Raw genomic sequence first — 22239 nt, 5'->3', positions numbered from 1 at the left:
ATCAATCTCACTTGCTTTCTCTCCTTCTCTGTCTCTCTCAGACTATAAGCTCGGTTTGCAGTCTCTAAAATTTGTGCCATGGTCATACCCATTAAATCCTCCTTTTTCTGTAACTTCCTCTTAATATCAGGGGCTGCTCTGCTCGTAAAAATTCCCTTAATAATTGACTCAGTTGCCTGATCATCGGGGTCTGCATTAGTGTTCTGTCGAATGGTGTCCCGAATACGCTGTAGAAAGGCCCCTGGGCGTTCTTTTAAATCCTGCATTACTTCATATGGCTTTGCCCAATTATTATGTCGGACAGCCGAGTGACAGAGTCCATGCAAAAGCAACTCCTTATAGGAGGTAAGGTGGGTCATATCCCCATGATCATTTGGATCCCACCTGGGGTCTGCTCGGGGGACTTGTGCATCCGGGTCAGGGACATTAATACGATCCCGGTCGTACCGTCTCTGTGCCTCCTCCCTTGCCTTGGACACAACCTGTTGTCTTTCAACCTCAGACAATAGGGTTCGCAGGAGGACGTTACAATCATCCCAGTCCGGCTTGTGACTACTGAGGCACCCCTCAAAGACTGATATAAACCTGCTTGGGTTGGTGGAAAACTCTCCTGCCTGTGCTTTGAAAGCAGCCAAATCCACAGGATTAAAGGGCACATGAGTATAAACCTGCATAGTTGTGGCAGGACGCCTGTCTGATCCAGACCGGGCGACTTTAGTTTCAGTGATTAAGGGGTATAGGCCAACCATTGGGGACTTACAAGGTGTGGGTGTAGGGGCCGAAGGGGACACTGGCTCTGCCATTACAGTGGGGGTGGGGGTCTGGGGACTAACATTAGCTGCTACCAAACCAGTTGGAGTCAGATTACAGCGCTGTAAAATATCTGGTCGAGTACATAAAGTCAGAAACAAATGCGCATACATATGTTCATTCCATTTCCTTGTTCTCTGACAGAACAGGAGTAACTGAATGATCGTGTTGTAATTAATTGACCCTCCTGGTGGCCACCACTCCTGGTCCTCGAGTTGATATTGAGGCCAGTCAACTGTACAGAATCGTTTTAATTGGCTCTTAGTCATCGGATCCGCACCAAATACCTTCCAGTTTGCTAGAATGCACTCTAGGGGCATACACCGTGCCCTAACCTCTAAGCTCTGTCCCTGTCCCATACCTACAGGGTAACTCTGGGTGTCCCCAGGTTCCAACAGAGCATATAATCCGGATTTTAAAGGATCCTACCTTATCCAAGGAACCGGTTCTTCACCGTGGCCTGCAGCTGCTCCTCCCCCACGTCCAAGGGACCGGTTCTTCACCGTAGTCCACAACAGCTTCTCCACTATATGAGTGCGTTGCACCGTTGTGCCCTCTGGGGTCGATCAAATCACGTCTCCTCCGAGGCCCCCGATGAACTCACCGGTGCGCGCTGGGCGTCGGTTCTCGCCGCAATCCTCGACCTCCAGGAGGGGTCCGGGCAAGGCTAAATTGCAGCCTCGTCGCCCACCCAGGGACGCCAAAAGCTGTTGCCGGCACCCAGTGCCGAGAGGCTGAACAACAGCTTGAGTTGGTTCGTTACCCGGTGTGCTACACCCAATAATCACAATGGGGTGGAGAAGCAGAAAAGTTTATTTGAAGCTTCAAAAAGGTACAGGGAGAATAAAATCTCAAATCCTGCACACCAGAGCAGGAAGTTACACAGACTTTTATACATCCTTTTTCCCAGCATACTTATCCAATAGCAAGCTGCTCCAAGTATCCATATAGCCAGCCAATCCAGTTCCCAGCTAGTTCCCTGATTCTCTGTATCATTTGTTAAACTATACATAAAGCTGCTTTATTCAGCATTGTTCTTCCATATCTCCCCTGTTTGGCCTTGCTTAGTTTCACGCAGTCTGACTCTGCAACATACTGTTGCAGATTCTCAGCATAACTGCTGTGTGTGCCTCCAGGCGGGGGGGCCAAGGACACTTGGGCCTAGCACGCAGAGCTGCTGCGAGTGCCTCCAGGCAGGAGGGGGTGGGGCAAGGACACATGGGCCTAGTGCGAGGGGGCTTCATCAACACTTGTGGTCTTCCATCCCCTCGAGTTACCTAGTGGCCATGCCCCAGTGTTCCCAACACACCTAAATTCTTAGAGTATAGGCCTTTACAGACAGGCCTGACTATCTATATCAGTCAAGGTACAATGCTGCACCTGTTCTATTTGGCTCACGATGGGGAAAGTCCCTTTGCAAAGGGAAGTGCTAAAGAATTTATAGGTTGGGACTGTGACACGGAAGATGCAACTTCCTGAAAATCAGACCAGCTCACTGATGGACATCAGATGGGCCCAGTTGGAGTCTTGCTCTTCAGAACTTGGAATCAGTGTCTGGGATGAGCCTGGCTCAGAACCTCAGCAGAGCATCAGAATCACAACCAAGCATCAAATCCCTCCTCAACTGCCACCTTCATGCCTGTGTGTCTTGCTCCCAGCACTGGGAACCTAACCACGAACCCCAGCCAAACCCACAATCCCATACATAGCTGCCGCTCATGTGCCGAGCAGGCAGATGAAAACGTGGAACAGGGGCTGTTGCAGGCCAGAACTGGGGGAAGCGTCATTTCCACATTATACCTAAACCCCTGCTAGCAACAAAGACTTCCCCCATAGGACACAATCCACCTTGTTCAGCTTAGGTAGACCTACCGCTGAGGGAGCCCAAATGTCTTGCTCCATGTTTTACTCCTCACAAGCAAAGAAACACCTGTTAAAGCATCGGAGAGACCTGGAGAAGCACCCCAGGATCTGAGACCCTCAGCAGGGATTTTGTGCCAGTGAGTCAGATCCTGCATCGTTAGAGCAGAGCTAGGTGAATTTTCATAGCATTTGGACCATCCACTGTCCATCTCAGCTCGATGCTGTGCTGGGCTACTGTACCGGAGTGGTGACTCTGAGGTAATATTCTGTATAACTCTCTTATGGTCCCCCTTGTCCTGCACCTCAGCTTTGCTGGAGCCCAGGCCAGAGTTCTGTCGTTTCAGGACTTTTCCGAAAGCATTTCACAGAGTGAAACCTTGGGGATATTCTATGTAAAACCCTGACAAACAGATGTTAATAGTTCCCAATCAGTTTCAAGGAGAGAGTACAAACATCTATTAGTGGAGATTCTCTATGTCCTGGTACGGAGAAGATGGAAGATGATAAAATATGGGCAGAATCTGAAGAGAAACAGTCAAATGAAAAAATAATCTCATTCAATTACATCAGTTAATGGCAGACAGCTAAAACGTGACCATTGTAAGGGCTTACATAAAAATGCTAGAAGTCTAAATAATAGATTAATAGAATAATAAATAAATGTTTGTGAGCAACCCCACTACAGACTCATGGTAATGTCAGGAATTATCACAATGCAAATTCAGCCTCAGGAAGGTGTGTCTGAGTTTCTAACGGGATGCAGTATATTCAAGCTTTGTGTTGTTTTGAGGAAGAGTTACTCTCGCTGGCTCCTTTTAATCTTCAGGTCCCCCAGGTCTGTCCCTCTCTGCTTCCATGAACAGGTTTAGCTGCTGCTGGGGTTCCCTTCTCCTCCAAAAAGGCAATTGAGGTGGATCTCCCCATTTTCCATGGTGCATGCACACACTGACTTTAATCTAGTTTGAGGAGGTATTTCTGTGAGCTGTCGCTGTGGGGTCTGGAACCCCTGTGGGGTCTGGCACCTGGTTTTGGTCCTGGGTGAGGGGTTTCACTGTGTGGCAGGGCTGGAAGTTGTGGGGTGGGGGACCTACATGGACAAGTGGCCAGCACTGGGGGTTCTGGAGGCAGGGAGTGAGGTGTACATGGATATATGGGCAGTTCCAGGGGTTGTGTGGGTAAGGCAGGAGGTGTACAGAGAGAACAGGCAGCACTGAGGGTTGTGGGGAGAGGTAGGGGGCGTACAGGGCAGGTGAGCAGAACTGGGGTTGTTGGGGGCAGGGAGCTGCATATACACAGAGTGTTGGGCGTTCTTGGGGGTAGGAGGGATGGGGAACGGCAGGTACATAGACAGGTGAGTAACACTGCAGAAATTAATGTTTTTGTTGTGATTATTGGTCCAAGGTCAGCCCTAGGATCTTTCCTAGCCTTGGGTGCATGTGGGTGGGTCTCAGGGTCTCTTTGCCCTGGCAAGCCACAGAACTGCAACCTGGATGTCACAACCTTCACTCGGTTTCGTTTCCAGCCATTCTTCTTGTTGTTATGTAACTTCAGGCATTTCACCGGTGGAAAGAACCATTGTTCTTTGTGTAACACTGCACCCACATTCTACATAGAGATATTATCATTATAAAATTATAGCATAATTATAATACATATTATGTGACACTGGTAAGGTAAGATGTGAATGGAAAAATTATGATATTCTAAAAATGATTATCCTATTGTGTGAATGTGTCATTTTTGTATCTGAAGTTACAAATATTGACTATGTATCTGTATTTCAAATGTAGTTACACCTGGGTAATGCTCACTAGGCAAGATACTTTCAGTCTAGATAGCTGGTTGGGAAAGGTCTATTCAGAGCAATGAGCCATTAGGGAAACCAATAGGCTTAGGAGAAACCTATCTCCCACCTGGTGAGCCTTCCTGAGAACACTCCAGACAGCTTATAAGTAATGGATGCTCTGACTCTACAAGGGCATGTGATGAGGCCATGCCACTCTGGACTTCATATTGGGGAGTCTGTAATTTTCCCACTATCTAAGGTTCCTGCCATATATTAAAGCTATATAAGGCAGGGAGTGACATCATGGGTGATTCTTCACTCCCCACACAAGAGGAATCCTGCAAACACCCAAGGAACAAAGTCTGAAGTGGCGGAAATGCTGGACTCAGGCTAAAGGTATTTCTAGCCTGTGTTTGGAAACCTGAGAAACCCAAGTTGCAAGGAAAATGCAGCTTGTGCCTTCAGAATCTGCCAGACAGCTTGTAGCATCAATGAGTGTGAAAAACTGCTAATTCATAGTCAATCTAACTAGTGTGTTAAGCTTAGTTTGTGTTTTTGTTTATTTGCTAGGTAATCTACTTTGATCTGCTTGCTATCCCATAGAATCACTTAAAATCTATCTGTTGTAGTTAATAAACTTGGTTTATCTTTTAATCTAAACTCAGTGTGCTTTTAAGTGATGTGTCTGAGGGAGACATCTCAGCTTGGTTACCACAAGTGTGTATTGTCCTCCCCACATTCGCGGGGGAAGGGGGCGAACTGGGTAACAAATTCACGCTGGTCAGAGTTTAGACCAATGTAGGATGGTACAGCTCTGGGGTCCTACACTACAGAGCTGGTGGTTATTTTGGATTTATTTATTATTTCTCTTGTTGGTTCAGGCAGTGGCTGGTCAGAGAGCCTGCATGTAACAGCACATGGGGGTGTTCCTGCTTGTGTGAATGCTGGATGAGGTGTAGGACTGGAAGCGGATCTTCAGCTTGTCACAGCAGTGCATTGAAAGAGGGACCCCAGGCTGGTGAGTCTAATAAGGCATTGAGTGAAGAAAGAATTCCTTGTTTATCTGTTCTGAATTTGCCACATTTCAGTTTAATTGAATATCTAGGTGGCACGCCGGAGGAAACATGTCACGCTTTGCTCCTCAGATGTTTCAATCTCCCATCATACTCTGACCCTCTGTACGTACTCTCTTTCCCCTTCCAGGCTGTCCCAATTATAACAGCACGCTGGTCACCAGTGTCTTCTCCATGCTCCTAGTCATCCCTGGCTCCCTCAATCTCCGTGCGACCCGTGGACCCCAAAACTCTTCCTCTCCGTGGGGTGAGGTGCCTCCCATCACAACTGCTCCCTCAGCTGGGGTATAATCAGTGACTGTGTCTCACCAGTGAGAAATCTCACGAATGGCAAATGCCAAGGCAGGGACCTGAGCGGCTTCTCTTGTTACACCCATACACACCACACGGTGCTTCAGGGGCTGCTACATAGGAACAACTCACAAGATGAGAAGCATGCACATTATATAATGAGAGCGGGTAACTCTGTGACATGTGAGGGCCTAGATAAATACACCTGCCATGTGCTGACTGAAACAGTGGGCCTCTGGGACACCAATGTTAAACCCAGGATGCTCTGGGACCATTTCCTTGCCAGCTCTAGTAGCCACTCACGGTGAGGGTGGCACATTCATTCCTCAGTGTGGAAACTTTATGGGCTCAAGTTATTATTTTTCTCACCTAAAATGTTCATCCATGCAGTGCCTCATGGGATCCCTCAGCCCTCGTGAAATACACACCGAGTGTAACATTTCCAAGGCGCTTCAGTCACATGAGCATTTTTCCACGTAGGGCAAAATTCACCATGGTCATGAATGGAAAAAATGCCTCCAGTAAGCTCAGGCACAAGCTTGCAGTCAAAAAGCCTCCAGCAGATTACAGGGGACATGTTTGAACATTCCAAAGCCAGGAGGTATCATTGTGATCATCTACTCTGTATAGCACAGGCCTGAGAATTTCCCCCAAAATAGTAGATCTTTTAGAGATTTAAACATTGTCAGTGATGAAGACTGTGCGAAGAACCTTGGTAAATTGTTCCAAAGATTAATTACTCTCACCGTTTAAAAAATGTGTGCCTTATTTCCAGTCAGAATTTCTTTAACTTCAACTTCCAGACATTGGGTCATGTTACACCTCTGTATGCGGGGCTGAAAAGCCTATTAGTAAATATTTGTTTCCCATGTAGGTACTTACAGACTGTGATCAAGTCATCCCTTATCAATTTTTGTTAAATGAAATAGATATTTGAGTCTATCAGTATAAGGTAGATTCCTTAATCTTTTACTTATGCCTGTGATTCTTCTCTGAACTTACTTCAGTGTATCAACAGTTATTTTTAATCATGGACACCAGAACTGGACACAGGACTCCAGCAACAGTTTCACTAGTATCAAAGACAGGCGTAAAATAACTTCTCTACCTCTCCTTGAGATTCCCCTAGTTAGGATCAAATTTGCTCTTTTTGGCCACATAGTCACATTGGGAGCTCATTTTTAGCTAATTATTCCTTTATGCCCCCAAATCTTGTTAAGAGTCATTGTGCATCCTACGACAGTCCCCCATCATGGAAGCATCACCTACATTCTTTGCTCATAGATGTAGATATCTACATAGCTGTATTAGAACACATATTGTTTGTTTTGACCCAGTTTACCAACCAATCCAGATTGCTCTGAATCAGTGACCTGTCCTCTTCATTATTTACCATCCTCTAATTTTTGTGTCGTCTGCAAAATTCATTGAAATTCAGATATGAAAATGATTAGCATCTGAGTTGCAGAAAAGTGTCTCTGCTTATACTTGTCTGTTAACACCTGTAACTTATGTCTCAGACAAAGTTGGGTGGCTGCAAGAAAGTGCCTCACCAAAAGAAACAAGGGAAATAACAGAGGTGCAGGCTTGTAGCCCTAAATATCAAGGCTTTTGTGCCCTTAATGCCCATTCTGTTGAGCACAAAGTCATAGCCCAGCAGGATAATCTCCGTTTCCATTGGGGAAACTTGGCTTCTTTCCAAAAGAGGAAGAGCATCATGGATCAAACCTATCTTCCATCTAGTCCAGTGTCCTCTCTACAAAAGTGACAGCCCCAGGTACTGTGGTAGAAGGTGTAAGAAGCCCAGCAATAGGCTTCTTACACCTTACACCATAGCAAGAAGCCTAGCAATGACATGACTGTCGTGAGGGTGTCACCCCCTATACGAAAGAGCTAGAGATAGGTTTGTGATCTGAAACACTTGGGCATATAGGCTTTCCAAAATATTTATTTAGCTATAACTATTGTAACTGGATATCTCACTGTCCATTTAAATGTCCAAACCCTTCCTGATTTTGACTTAGCTTATGGCCTCAATTACCTCTTGTGGAAACAAGTTCCTCAGGCTAATATGGCATTGAGTGAAGAAAGCATTATTTTTTTATCCGTTCTGAATTTGCCACATTTCAGTTTAATTAAATATCCTTTTGATGTTGCATTATGGGACAGGGAGAACACATTCTCCATCTACTCTCTACCAGTCAGCATTCTATAGACTTTTCTCATGTCCCCTCTAAATCATCTCCTTTGTAAGGTAACAATCCCAGTCTGTATGAGAGTTTCCTGGGCCCTTGATCATTCTCGTTGATATTGCCTGAATCCCTCTAGTTCTTCATTATCCTATGTGAGATGAGTGCCCAGTACTACACAGAGGTGTCAAAAGAAAGGTGAACATTAACTAACTTATCTCATGGCATTGTATTTTCTGTAGGATTCCCCATCCCAGTCTTCCTGGATCCCAATGTTTTGCTTAGTTTCTGTCCATGCTTGCACTGTGAGCAGGGTTTCACATAGCTGTGCATCATGACACTGAGGTCCCTGTCCTGTGTTCATACGGTTAAATTAGAACCTTGCTAGGTCTTTGAGGAGTCAAACTTTTCCTTCCAATGGGCATACACGTTGCAGTGATTGACATCAAAGTTCATCTGTCATCACGCTGCCCATTCACCTAGCTTTTTTAGTTCTCTCTGAGGACTTCTCTGGACTTGACTATGACCTAAATAATCTGGTGCCCTCTGTAAATGTTGCCACCTCACTGCTCAAACCTCCTTTCTAGATTGTAAATTACTAGAAAATAGTTATCTTACTATTTGTTATAAACTTCTCACTGTGCTTCTCTCCCTTCACAGGCAGCTCAAGCATTTCTGAGCCCAATCGACACATTGACCACCTCATGGCATCTTTCAGCTTCACCCATGTCTAGCTGGCAGCCGGTATCAAGCAGAGTGCCCCAAGGGTCAGTCCCGTGGCTGTTTTTGTTCAATATCTTCATTAATGATTTGGAGGATGGTGTTGACTGCACCCTCAGCAAGTTTGCAGATGACACTAAACTGGGAGTAGTGGTAGATATGCTAGAGGATAGGGATAGGATACAGAAGAACCTAGATAAATTAGAGGATTAGGCAAAAAGAAATCTGATGAGGTTCGACAAGGACAAGTGTAGAGTCCTGCACTTAGGACGGAAGAATCCCATGCACTGCTACAGACTAGGGACTGAATGGCTAGGCAGCAATTTGGCAGAAAAGGACCTAGGGGTTACAGTGGACAAGAAGCTGGATATGAGTCAACAGTGTGCTCTTATTGCCAAGAAGGCTAATGGCATTTTCGGCTGTATAAGTATGGGTATTGCCAGCAGATCGAGGGACATGATCAGTCCCCCCTATTCAACATTGTTGAGGCCTCACATGGAGTACTGTGTCCAGTTTTGGGCTCTGCCAAGGTTCCTTCCCCACTCTGAACTCTAGGGTACAGATGTGGGGACCTGCATGAAAGACCCCTAAGCTTATTCTTACCAGATTAGGTTAAAACTTCTTCAAGGTACAAACTGTGCCTTGTCCTTGAACCCTATGCTGCCACCACCAAGCGTGTTAAACAAAGAACAGGGAAAGATCCCCCTTGGAAATGTCTTCCCCCCAAAATATCCCTCCAAGCCCTACACCCCCTTTGCTGGGGAAGGCTTGATAAAAATCCTCAACCATTTTCATAGGTGAACACAGACCCAAACCCTTGGATCTTAAGAACAATGAAAATGTAATCAGGATCTTAAAAGAAGAATTTTAATTAAAGAAAAAGTAAAAGAATCACCTCTGTAAAATCAGGATGGCAAATACCTTACAGGGTAATCAGATTCAAAACATAGAGAATCCCTCTAGGCAAAACCTTAAATTACAAAAAGACACAAAAACAAGAATATACATTCCATTCAGCACAGCTTATTTACCAGCCTTTTAAACAAAAGGAAATCTAACGCATTTCTAAGTAGATTACTTACTAACAAGTTCTAATACTCCATTCCTGTTCTGTTCCTGATAAAAGCATCACACAGACAGACAGACCCTTTGTCCCTCCCCACTCAAGCTTTGAAAATATCTTGTCTCCTCATTGGTCATTTTGGTCAGGTGCCAGTGTTTCCTATGCCTTCCAGATCAACAGAATATACTGCAACTTTTGGAAGCCAGGTGGCTTTCCATTAGACGCTGTGTGAACAGGATTCTTGATCAGTTTGATGAACTGAAGCTACGCTTTCTGGCTGACAAAGACAAATTAAGCAACTACAATGCTGAACTTCTTTATCATATATGCAGTGATCTGGTGAGCAAAATTTATCTGATTTTTCAACTTCCAATCCTTCAGCAAGCATGGAGGATAAACCAATTGTTTCCACTGAAAAGTGCTAATACAGGGCAGCTGGTGCAGGAGATGAGGACATTCTACTAGAGCTTATAGGAGAGAGTTGTATAACTTTGTTTTTGAGAACTGGACTGTGTTACAATGGATTTGAGGGGTTTGTACCCCAGAATGTGGTCAAGCCAATTGCAACCCTATGATATGCACTCAGGCACTTTGAAGTGAATATCCTCCTGATCTTGTGTTATGAGACAGGGAGCACACATTCTCAATCTACTCTAAAACAGACTCCAACGTGAAAGTGTAGAACTGGAATTAATTAATTAATTAATTTGCAAACTGGACACAGTTAGATTAGGCCTGAATAAAGACTGGGAGTGATTGGGTCCTTACAAAACCTACACCTAATTTCCCCAATTCACGTCTTTTCATGCATTTATACCTGCTCCTGTGTTTTCCACTCCATGTATCTGATGAAGGGGGTTCTAGCCCAGAAAAGCTTATGCCCAAATAAATTTGTTAGTCTCTAAGGTACCACAAGGACTCCTCATTTGTTTTTGCTGATACAGACTAACACGGCCACCACTCTGAAATCAATCGACTCTCTAGCTGATGAACTCTGTTAATGAACGTACATTGTACAGATCACTGTGAAGATCTCAGCAAGGGAGCTGAGAAATTGACTGGTGTCTCCTCTTTATACTTGGCTGGCTTAGGTAAGCCCTCAGGTAGCTCAGTTTGGGTGTGTGGCGTCATCTGCTTTCGTGTCTGGAGAGGCTGAATCAACAGCAAAGCAGTGTGACAAAGGGCAAGCCCAGCTGGGTGGTTAGAGAGGGGATGCAGTTCCCACCGCTCCCTTACTGCACCCTGGGGATGACAATCCATCACACTCACACCCTCCAGAGCCCAAATTAGGCCCCCAGACACTTGTGACACAAGCATGGTTGAGGGACTGTAGCTCAAACAAAAGATCCAGATGTAGCAGTTGTTTGATTCCTTTACCACTGTGTTCTCACCCCAGGAGGGTGAATTTCCACCATATTGAAATGGCCCCAGGGCAACAGATCAGGGAATATCCATGGCTATTCCACGTATAATATGGAATACCATCTGAGATGAACTATAGGTCATTTTGGTCCTTGGGAGTGGTGAAGGAATGACACAGTGAGTGGAGAAGTTCCTTGGTACAAATTCTGAGGCAGGATAACACAACCCGTTTCTTCATCAATTTCTGAAACATCAACACAGAACTGAAATGTGATGCTTACCTGATGGAGAGAGTAGAAGAACTATTACAACAATTGAGACCTGCCAGATATATATCTGCCTTAGACATTTCAAAGGGTTACTGGCAAATACCTTTGATGCCAGAATCCTGGGAGAAGAAAGCCTTTTCCACACCCTTTGGCCTTCATTAATAGAGTATCACATCATTTGACCTCCACAGGGTGGCAGTGACTTTTCAGAGGCTAATGGACTGCATAATACAACTGCATGGGTGGTTACAGTGATACGTTGCTACGATCAATTGAAAATGGTGTTTGGTCCCGTATCTTGTGGACGCATTCCTACACAGAGTGCCCAGGGCAGTACATTACACACAGAAAACAAAGCCATTGTCAATTGCTAGGCTTCACAGTCTGGAGTACTCAGTTTGCCCTGACAATATGAGCCTCTGGTATCGGAGAATCATTTCTTCACTCCCAGGGGAGGCTCTCAAGCTGAAATTCTTCAGGGTCTATTTTCTGCTCTTTCTGCTGTTCAAAGAGCCGAGGGAATTGTCTGGGAGTCCTGCCAACCTGGGAGTCTGCAGGGACAGCACAGAGGAATCATAAAGGTTGCTGTCTGGCACGGCAAGTATCAGACATGTGAGATCAATGCACTGATTATCAAGGCTATGCTTTCCTGTTACAGTATGGAGATTTCCTCAGCGGAATTGCGGTGAGTTGCCTGTTTCTGCATTAAAGTTAGTGCTGAGGGCTCACGAAGGGATCCAGCTTTCAAGTCAAGAACCATCCGGGCAGGAATTCACCAGCGCAGCAACTTGAATTGAATTGTTGGTATTGTCAGAAAAACCAAGGGATTTTACCTGGTAAAATTGGAACTACAAATGCTTGGGAAATAGTTTAGATGAAAATTTGTTTTTCAGATCATTTCCTTGTCTCTTACTGTGTCCTTCTATCTGTCTCAGTCGCTTTCTGTTTTGGGGTGGGGTGGTTTTTCCTCTGGTTCATTCAAGTTTTCCAATTCAGTAATTTCACTGCCCTGTTAGGAAGAGCAGCCAAAGCTTGTGCAGTTGGTATCTGTGTTATGAGACAGTACACAACAAGAATGGGTCGTAGAGTGGCCAGATTCTGCTCTTCAGCGGGTTACTCCAGATTGACACTGGCCTCCTTTGAGAGCTATATCAGGGGCACGTGTTTTAGAATCCCTGTTCTTCATAAATTGGGGGTTTCCTTCAAACACTTTCAGCACCCTAACAGAATATCGCTCTCTGTAGCAGGACCCAAAGCTGTGTTTGTTGTAGCTTGGAGCTGAAATTTAAACACTAACGGTGAAATCTTGGTCCCATTAAGACCAAAGGAAAAACTCCAAACACAGTCAGGATTTCACCCTAAATCCTCATGTAAGGGGTTAAATACATGGCCTGATTTACATGCGCCATGAGCCTCCACTGACTTCCACTGGACTCATCCTGTGGCCTCCTAGAATGAGTGAGTTCATTTTGACCAATGAAGAACTGACAGGGGAGTTGCTGAAATCTCAAACTCAAAGGCATAGAGATTTAAAAGAATTAGGATAACCATTTTTTTTTCTTCAGGGAGAAGGGTCTGCTCTCTCTGTGCCCCGGCATCTTTGGTTGGTGACGAAGAGAAGCACCAAAAGGCAGTAAAAATAAAAACAGGTTTCTCACTTAGAGAAAACCAGGCGGTGTTGGAAATCTCACTGTGGGAGGTCCAGGAAAGCACAGTCTATGTGGATGGGAGAGATGGGGACGTGCAGTGTCCAGATCACAGTGGCCCAGTGTCCTGAAACTGGGTGAAATAGGGAATGGATATAATGCCTAATACATAGACCAAAGAGGCGTAACAAGGCCTCCTTGGTTGTGGGACATCTCAGACTGTAACGTAACATGGACTACATTGTAGGAGACTGTCTCTGACACCTTCCTTCTTCCAGACAATCCCTCCTTCCATGAGTAACCCCACTCCAGCCTTGCGGCAAGGTCAGAAATTGCCAGCATGGAACAGCAGCCTCAGGAAGGTGTGTCTGTGTTTCTAGTGGGCTGCAATACATTAAATATTTGTGTCTTTCTTTTTTAACTGTTTTGATTTTCAATGTTTCAGTTGAATTGAATATGCTCTTGAAATTGCATTATGAGACAGGAAGAACACATTCTCCATCTACTCTCTGGCAGTCAGTATTATATAGACTTTTCTCATGTCCCCTCCTATTCATTTCCTTTGTAAGGTAAAATACCAGAGTTTTTAACCTTTCTCTGTAAGAGAGTTTCCCTAAGCCCTTGATTATTCTCAATGCCCTTCCCTGAACCCTTCTAGTTCTACAATATCCTGTATGAGAATGGTGCCCTGTACCACACAGATGAGTCCAGAGAATGGAGAAACATTGATTAACTGATTTCATGGCATTGTATTTTCCATATTCTTCCCTCTCCCACTCCTCCTGGTTGCCAATGTTTTCCTTTGTTTCTGTCAGTGCTCGCACTGTGAGCAGGATTTCACAGAGCTGTGTACCATGACACCCAGGTCCCTGTTCTGAGTTCCTAAAGTTAAATTAGAGCCTTATAAGGTGTTTGAGGAGTTCAAGCTTTTCCCTCCAATGGGCATACACGTTGCAGGATGGACTTTAAAATATATCTGCCATCATGTTGCCCGTTCACCTGGCTTGGTTAGCTCCCTCTGGAGTCTTCTCTGGACTGGACTCTGAAATAAATAAACTGGTGCAATCTGTAAATGTTGCCACCTCACTGCTCACCCCCCTTTGTACATTGTTAATAGCGATCAAATATTTACTGCACTATTTGTCATAAAGTGCGTAACCCCCGTTGCTGTGCTTCTCTCCCTCACAGGCACCTTGAGCATTTCTGACCCCAATCGACACTTTGACCACCTCATGGCATCTTTCAACCTCACCCACTCTAACCCTTCCACATTCATCCTAATGGGAATCCCTGGCCTGGAAGCTGCCCACATACTGATTTCCATCCCTTTCTCTGTGTTCTACATTATCGGCCTGTTGGGAAATTCCATGGTTCTCTTTGTGGTAGGCAAAGAGCAGACCCTGCACAAGCCGATGTACCTGCTGCTCTGCATGCTGGCGCTCACAGACATCAGCACTTCTACTTCTGTCGTGCCGAAGGCACTGTCTATATTTTGGTTCAATTTGAAGGGCATTACTGTGAGTGCCTGCCTCACCCAGATGTTCTTCCTTCACACAGCTTCTGTGATGCACTCAGCCATCCTAGCGACAATGGCCTTTGATCGCTATGTTGCCATATGTAACCCTCTGAGTTATGCCACCATCCTCACCAACGCACGAATAGCTAAGCTAGGGCTAGTGGGTTTGATGAGAGCTGTTCTCTTCATTCTGCCCATGCCCCTACTCGTGAGCATACAGCCATTTTGTGCCAATCACATTGTCCCCCACACGCACTGTGACCACATGGCTGTGGCAAAGATGTCATGTGGGGACATCACAGTCAACAGGATATACGGCTTGGTAATAGCATTTGTAGTCATTGGGTCTGACCTGATGCTCATTACTCTGTCCTATGGTCTGATCATCAGGGCTGTCCTCAGAATTTCCTCCAAGAAAGCCCACCAGAAAGCCCTCAACACCTGCACAGCCCATATCTGTGTGATACTGACGTCTTATACCCCCTCGCTTTTCTCCTTTGTGACACACCGGTTTGGTCAGCACATCGCTCCCCACATTCACATCATCTTTGCCAACCTCTATTTCCTTGTCCCCCCACTGCTCAACCCTATAATTTATGGGGTCAAAACCAAAGAGCTTCGTGACAAAGTTGGCAAATACACCTGCAAAATGTGATTGCCTGGGGCCATTGACTTTAAACCTGTATGACAAGAGGGGGAAAGAATATCTCCTAATTAATCAAGAGTGCTGTGTCCCAGGTTGGCTGAACTCAGCATTGTGAAAGTTCACATTCTGAGAAGTTCCTCACACCTAATGTCTTATCACTCCATGACCAAGCACTGCTCTCTCCATTGCTGTGGTCCCTCTCTCCGTCCATCACCTGATCACTTTCAGCATCTCCTATCAGCCCTGATCTCCATTCATCCTGACACTCTGCCTTTTCATGACTTCCAGAGCATCAGAAGATGCCACAGATTTCTGATGCAAGGTGGCTTTCCATGAGACCCTGTGTGAACAGCATTCTTGATCAGTTTGACAAACAGAGACTATGCTTTCTGATAGCCAAAGACAAAGAAAGCAACTACAATGCTGCACTTCTTTATTGTATGTACAGTGATCTGATGAACAAAATTTACCTGACTTTTCAAAGTCCAATCCTTCAGGAGGCCTGGAGGATAAACCAAAAGTTTCAGTTGGAAAGTGTGAATACAGGAAAATGGCTGCAGGAATTGATGACATTCTACTAGAGCTTGTTGGTGAGACTTGTGAAACCCCATGTTTTTTAGAACCTGATTGCTGTTTTAAACTACAACATCGCCTTGGAGTCTAATTACTTATTGCTTTGCATAGTCAATTTTTAGCATTGCTTTTTATCTGGACATTTCAAAATACACACCAACCCTTCCCGAAGACGTTAAAAGATATTAAAAGTTGGTGTTGAGATTTCAGTTTGGATTTTCTGAAAGAAAGATTGCCACCAAACATCCCAGTGATTGAATCGCTTGCAGAACTAAGTCTTTCTACTGTGCTCAACCCTGCACAATCTCTATTAGCTGATATCTCATTTTTGCCATTCTTTTTCTGGAGACACTGGAAAGTTGGAGTAGCAGTGGAGAGTTTTGCCAGTGGTTCACTGTCCTCGTACTCAGGACAACAATTTTTGAGCAATTTTTGGCTGAAGATCTCTAATACATGGATGACGCTGGTTACAAATGACAGGTTTCAGAGTAGCAGCCGTGTTAGTCTGTATTCGCAAAAAGAAAAGGAGGACTCGTGGCACCTTAGAGACTAACCAATTTATTTGAGCATAAGCTTTCGTGAGCTACAGCTCCCTTCATCGGATGCATCGATGAAATGAGCTGTAGCTCACGAAAGCTTATGCTCAAATAAATTGGTTAGTCTCTAAGGTGCCACAAGTATTCCTTTTCTGGTTAAAAAGACTTTAGTGATCTTGGTTTATTTGCTCTGTTGTTGCTGTCACTACCTTTTAGTAATGCTGCAGTTTAAAGATTGTTTCCCCAAATGAACTTGATAAAAACTATTGTGAGACAAGTTGCAAGAGGAGCTTTTGGAAAACGTTCTTCATGTTAGGCATGTATGCAGTGACACAAAACCTTTTGTGAACATTTTGCCCCAGAGAAAGAAATGTTCGCACTGATCACTGGTGTTATCTATGTCCAGCAGCAGAAACATTCTCCTTCGAACAGAGGCTGCAAGGATGAAATGTTGCCATTTAGAGACTATCAGAAACAAACTAATTCAACTCAAAATCTGAACATTGACTACCATCGCTGAATGCAATTAGACATAAAAATATAATAATAATATTATTGTTTTTTTACACTCTATCATAAATATAAACGGATGGGTAACCACCTTTAAATCCCTCCTTGACAGAGGCAAAACCCTTTCCTCTGTAAAGGGTTAAGAAGCTTAAGGTAACCTTGCTGGCTCCTGACCAAAATGACCAATGAGGAGACAAGATACTTTCAAAGCTGGAGGTGGGGGTGGGGCGGACAAAGGATTCTGTCTGTGTGTGTGTGATGATTTTGCCAGGAACAGATCAGGAATGCAGCTCAGAACTCCTGTAAAAAGTTCATAAGTAATCTAGCTAGAAACGTGTTAGGGTTCCTTTTGTTAAATGGCTGGTAAAATAAGTTGTGCTGAATGGAATGGATATTCCTGTTTATGTGTATTTTTGTAACTTAAGGTTTTGCCTAGAGGGATTCTCTTTGTGTTGCATCTGATTACCCTGTAAGGTATTTACCATCCTGATTTTACAGAGGTGATTCTTTTACCTTTTCTTTAATTAAAATTCTTCTTTGAAGAACCTGATTGTTTTTTCATTGTGTTCACCTGTACAAATTGGTGAGGATTTTTTATCAAGCCTTCCCCAGGAAAAGGTGTGAGGGCTTGGGGGGATATTTTTTTGGGGGGAAGACGTCTCCAAGTGGGCTCTTTCCCTGTTCTTTGTTTAACACGCTTGGTGGTGGCAGCATAGGGTCCAAGGACAAGGCAAAGTTTGTACCTTGGGGAAGTTTTTAACCTAAGCTAGTAAGAAAAAGCTGAGGGTGTCTTTCATGAAGGTCCCCACATCTGTACCCTAGAGTTCAGAGTGGGGAAGGAACCTTGACACACCCCATACTTTTTTGGCTCCTTTGGGGGCATTTTTAACTTTGTCGGTGGCTGTTTTTTCCTTTGAAACACCTGCCAACCCTCAGTCAGGATACAAGTACTGGGGGTTTGATTTTTAATTTGATTACCATTTCATAGCTTTGTTGCTAATGTGGAAAAGCTCCTGCTTGGGTTTCTAGCTCTTTTTTTTTAAAATCAAATCTATTCTAGGTATCTAAACAAATCTTTCATTTGTTACTTGATGTATAGACCAATGTGTTAATTAAAAAAAACCAAAAACTTTGTTTCAGTAAATTGGTTGAGCAATTTTAGGTTAGTTTTTAAGTGATTTGAGGCTATTGATGCAGTAGAAATCTGGCAAACTACCTCAGACTGAGCTGGAGGGAGAGCAGCAACAGCCAGAAACACAAGGGCCAGAGAAACAGCCCACAAGGCCGAGCTGGGCTGGAGCCAGAGAAGCAGCACTCAGCCAGAAGAGCTAGAATTGGGCCAGAGGCAAAGCAGTGGTGCTGAGGCAGAGCTAGGGAACTGCAGCTGGAGCAGACCAGAACTGGGAGCTGGGTCAACACAGACCAGCTGTAACAAAAGGGTGCCCTGCTGAGCTACAGCAGGGAGCTGCAGGGCCAGAGCCACGATACCAGCTGTGCCACAAGTAACATGGCAGGTGAGCACAATGAAGAGCTGGGAAAAATGAGGTGGGGCCATGGGCAGAGGGTCCAGCACAGGGAGATGTCACCAGACAAGAAGGCCTGGAAGGCTGGACTCATAAGGGGGGGCATGAATCTGATGGGAGGGCAGAAGCTGGGCAGAAGGGTCCTGCCACCTTAAACCTGAAGGCATGTGGCCACTGGCAGAGCAGGTGTTTTACCCATGCTATGGCCGCACAACAGCCAGTGCCTGGGCAAGAGGCCTGGGACATATGAGGAATGGACTGTGAACTTTCCTTCTGTCCAGAGACAGCTGTTTGAGATGTCCCTGTGACCATACAATGGGGTTCTTGTTTCCTTGACCCTTTCCCATTTTCCTTATTTTTCTTACATTTGCTGATTGACATATTACATTTGGTTTGAAATTAACATAGTGACAAGTGGATGAGGGAATTGTCTGGTGTGAACTGTGGGGAGCTGCAAACTAAGGAGACTCAAACACAGGGAATTTGACTGGGAGTTCACCTGCAGAGAGTTCCCACAGAGTTTTTTGCCTTTCAGGATTCTGTGAGCAGTAAATACAACATCTGAAGAGGCTCTGAGAAGGAAGACTATATGGATAGTGAGCAATCAGCCGCTGTACCTGCCATGTTTGTCTTTCTCCCAGAGGATAGAAGGGACTTTGTATGAAGTGCAAGTTGGTCTCCATATCAGAAGAGAAGCTTAAAGGACGAGTGACCCAGGTATCAACCCTGTGTTGCATCTGAGAAAATGAAGACTTTCTGGATAGAAGTTAGTGTTTGTTACTGCAGACACACCATGCTGAAGAATCAGAGAGGGTGTTAGAGGGCTTTCCCTCAACGCTCTCACTTCCCTGGTTCTTGTCACGCAAACAGCAAGCAGCAAAAGATCAGAAGTCTGAAATGCAGACAATGCAATGTTTAATGGGGTTATTTCCCAAACAAGCATAATCGAAAGCCCTTCACATCAGTCAGGTTTATTTCTGAGCCTTCTGAGAGTTTTTGGGTTAAGTTTAGAGGCGAGAGTAACAAGGGTGGTGTCGTGGTGGATGTCTACTAAAGACCACCAGATCAGGAGGATGAGATAGCTGAGGATTTATTCAGACTACTACCAGAAGATTCCAGCAGTGCACAGGCAATCCGGGATGTTTTGGGAGAGTGTTGGGGACAACTTCCTGATGCAAGTGCTGGAGGAACCAACTAGGGGCCACGCTCCTCTTGATCTGCTGCTCACAAACAGGGAAAAATTGGTAGGGGAGTAGAAGTGGGTTGCAACCTGGGCAGCAGTGAATGACTTCAGGATCCTGACACAAGGAAGAAAGGAGAGCAGCAGAATACGGACCCTGGACTTCAGAAAAGCAGACTTTGACTCCCTTAGGGAACTGAAGGGTAGGATCCCCTGGGAGAATAACATGAGGGGGAAAAATGTCCAGGAGAACTGGCTGTATTTTAGAGAATTCTTATTGAGATTGCAGGAACAAACCATCCTGATGTGTAGAAAGAATAATAAATATGGCAGGCGACCAGCTTGGCTTAACAGAGAAATCTTCGGTGAGCTTAAACAGAAAAAAGAAACTTATAAGAATTGAAAAGAAAAGGAGTACTTGTGGCACCTTAGAGACTAACAAATTTATCTGAGCATAAGCTTTCGTGGGCAACAGCTCACTTCATCAGACGCAAGCAGTGGAAAATACAGTAGGGGGAATTTATATACACAGAGATCATGAAACAATGGGTGTTACCATACAGACTGTAATGAGATTGATCAGGCAAGGTGAGCCATTATCAGCAAGAGAGGAAAAAAAAACCCTTTTGTAGTGATAATCAAGGTTGGCCATTTCCAGCAGTTGACAAGAGTGTGTGAGGAACATGGGGGGGGGGGATAAACATGGGGAAATAGTTTTACTTTTTGTAATGACACATCCACTCCCAGTCTTTATTAAAGCCTAATTTAATGGTGTCCAGTTTGCAAATTAATTCCAATTCAGCAATCTCTTGTTGGAGTCTGTTTTTGAAGTTTTTTGTTGTAATATTGCCACTTTTAGGTCTGTAATCAAGTGACCAGAGAGATTGAAGTGTTCTCTGGCTGGTTTTTGAATGTTCTAATTCTTGACGTCTGATTTGTGTCCATTTATTCTTTTACATAGAGACTGTCTGGTTTGGCCAATGTCCATGGCAGAGGGGCATTGCTGGCACATGATGGCATATATCACATTGGTAGATGTGCAGGTGAATGAGCCTCTGATAGTGTGGCTGATCTGATTAGGCCTTATGATGGTGTCCCCTGGATAGATATGTGGACAGAGTTGGCAACGGTCTTTGTTGCAAGGATAGGTTCCTGGGTTAGTGTTTTTGTTGTGTGGTGTGTGGTTGCTGGTGAGTATTTGCTTCAAGTTTGGGGGCTGTCTGTAAGCAAGAACTGGCCTGTCTCCCAAGATCTGTGAGAGTGATGGGTCATCCTTCAGGACAGATTGTATATCCTTGATGATGTGCTGGAGAGGTTTTAGTTGGGGGCTGAAGTTGACAGCTAGAGGCATTCTGTTATTTTCTTTGTTGGGTAATCAGATTCAAAACATAGAGAATCCCTCTATGCAAAACCTTAAGTTACAAAAAGACACAAAAACAGGAATATCATTCCCTGCTGTACAGCTTATTTTACAAACCATTAAACAAAGGAATATCTAACGAATTTTCTAGCTAGATTACTTACTAACTTAACCGGAGTTGGAAGGCTGCATTCCTGGTCTGCTCCCAGCAAAAGCAACACACAGACAGACAGAACCCTTTGCCCCCCCTCCAGATTTGAAAGTATCGTGTCCCCCCATTGGTCATTTTGGGTCAGGTGCCAGTGAGATTACCTTAGCGTCTTAACGCTTTACAGGTGAATGGGTTTTGCCTCTGGCCAAGAGGGATTTCATAGTTCTGTATACAGAAAGGTGGTCACCCTTCCCTTTATATTTATGACATGACCCAAATGATCAAATGATGTTATGAAATTCCTTTCCCTGGTGACAATACCCAAAGATATCCCTACTAATTGAGGACCGAACTTCACTTTACTACTAATGAAAGAACTTTGCGATCTACTGTGGGTAAGGACATTAAGAATGTTGATCTATCATCTCTGAAATGATGAGTTGGTAGAGTGATATCGTAGAAGTTGTATGGCAATGTTAGAGAAGTTTGCAGCCTCAAATTGCAAACATTGGCATCAACTCTTCCCCCACCTCTTTTTTGCCCTCAGGAAGTTGCCTCAAGCCTGCAAGTTTTCTCCCTTTGAAGGCTGTCTGGGAAGCAGCCTTGAGGCTCTCCAGACCTTCTTGGAGAAACATGGAAGCGCAAAGACCTCAGGCAATGAAAATAGTCCAACACATTCTTTAATTAAGAATTTGCCTCAAGACTTTGCAGGTGTTTGCTAGAAGAATTTTGCTCAATGGACAACAGGTAAAAGAGAAGGCCTATAACAAAGGGTTCCACCTGTGAGTGTTCAGACGGGGTGATTGAGTGTTATTGTTACTTCCAAGTTTGCTGTTCAAATTACTGGTTCATGGCAGGGACCGTTTGAGATAGTGAGGTATGTGGGCCCCATTAACTGTGAGGAGCAGCACACAGAAAAGAAAAAGGAGACAGATAAGAACATAAGAATGGCCATACTGGGTGAGACCAATGGCCATCTAGTTCAGTATCCTGACACTGGCCAATGCCAAGTTCTTCAGAGGGAAAGAACAGAACGGGACTATTATCAAGGGATCCATTTATGGTTGTCTAGTCCCATCACCTGTTATTCAGAGTCTAGGGAAACCCAGAACATGGGATTGTGTCCCTAAACATCTTGGCTAACAGCTATTGATGCACCTATCCTCCATGAA

General features: G+C 44.6%; 1 protein-coding gene across 1 annotated transcript; it reads left to right on the top strand.

Annotated features, from left to right (window-relative positions):
* The first annotated feature begins 8164 nt into the window (after positions 1-8164).
* LOC140917126 (olfactory receptor 52N4-like) lies at positions 8165-15243 on the top strand. The gene is made up of 2 exons (XM_073359302.1): positions 8165-8210; positions 14261-15243. Exon 2 carries the CDS (start codon positions 14305-14307, stop codon positions 15241-15243), a length of 939 nt encoding a protein of 312 aa, XP_073215403.1. The 5' UTR covers positions 8165-8210; positions 14261-14304.
* Positions 15244-22239: the final 6996 nt, after the last annotated feature.

Source organism: Lepidochelys kempii, chromosome 1 (assembly GCF_965140265.1).
Source record: "Lepidochelys kempii isolate rLepKem1 chromosome 1, rLepKem1.hap2, whole genome shotgun sequence".
Classification (NCBI taxonomy): domain Eukaryota; kingdom Metazoa; phylum Chordata; order Testudines; family Cheloniidae; genus Lepidochelys; species Lepidochelys kempii.
Note: the sequence above shows the minus strand (reverse complement) of the source record. Positions and strands in the feature narration are given on the sequence as shown.

Excerpts from the sequence above, each read along its gene's own strand:
- LOC140917126 (XM_073359302.1), top strand. The coding sequence starts at position 14,305 with ATGGCATCTTTCAACCTCACCCACTCTAACCCTTCCACATTCATCCTA.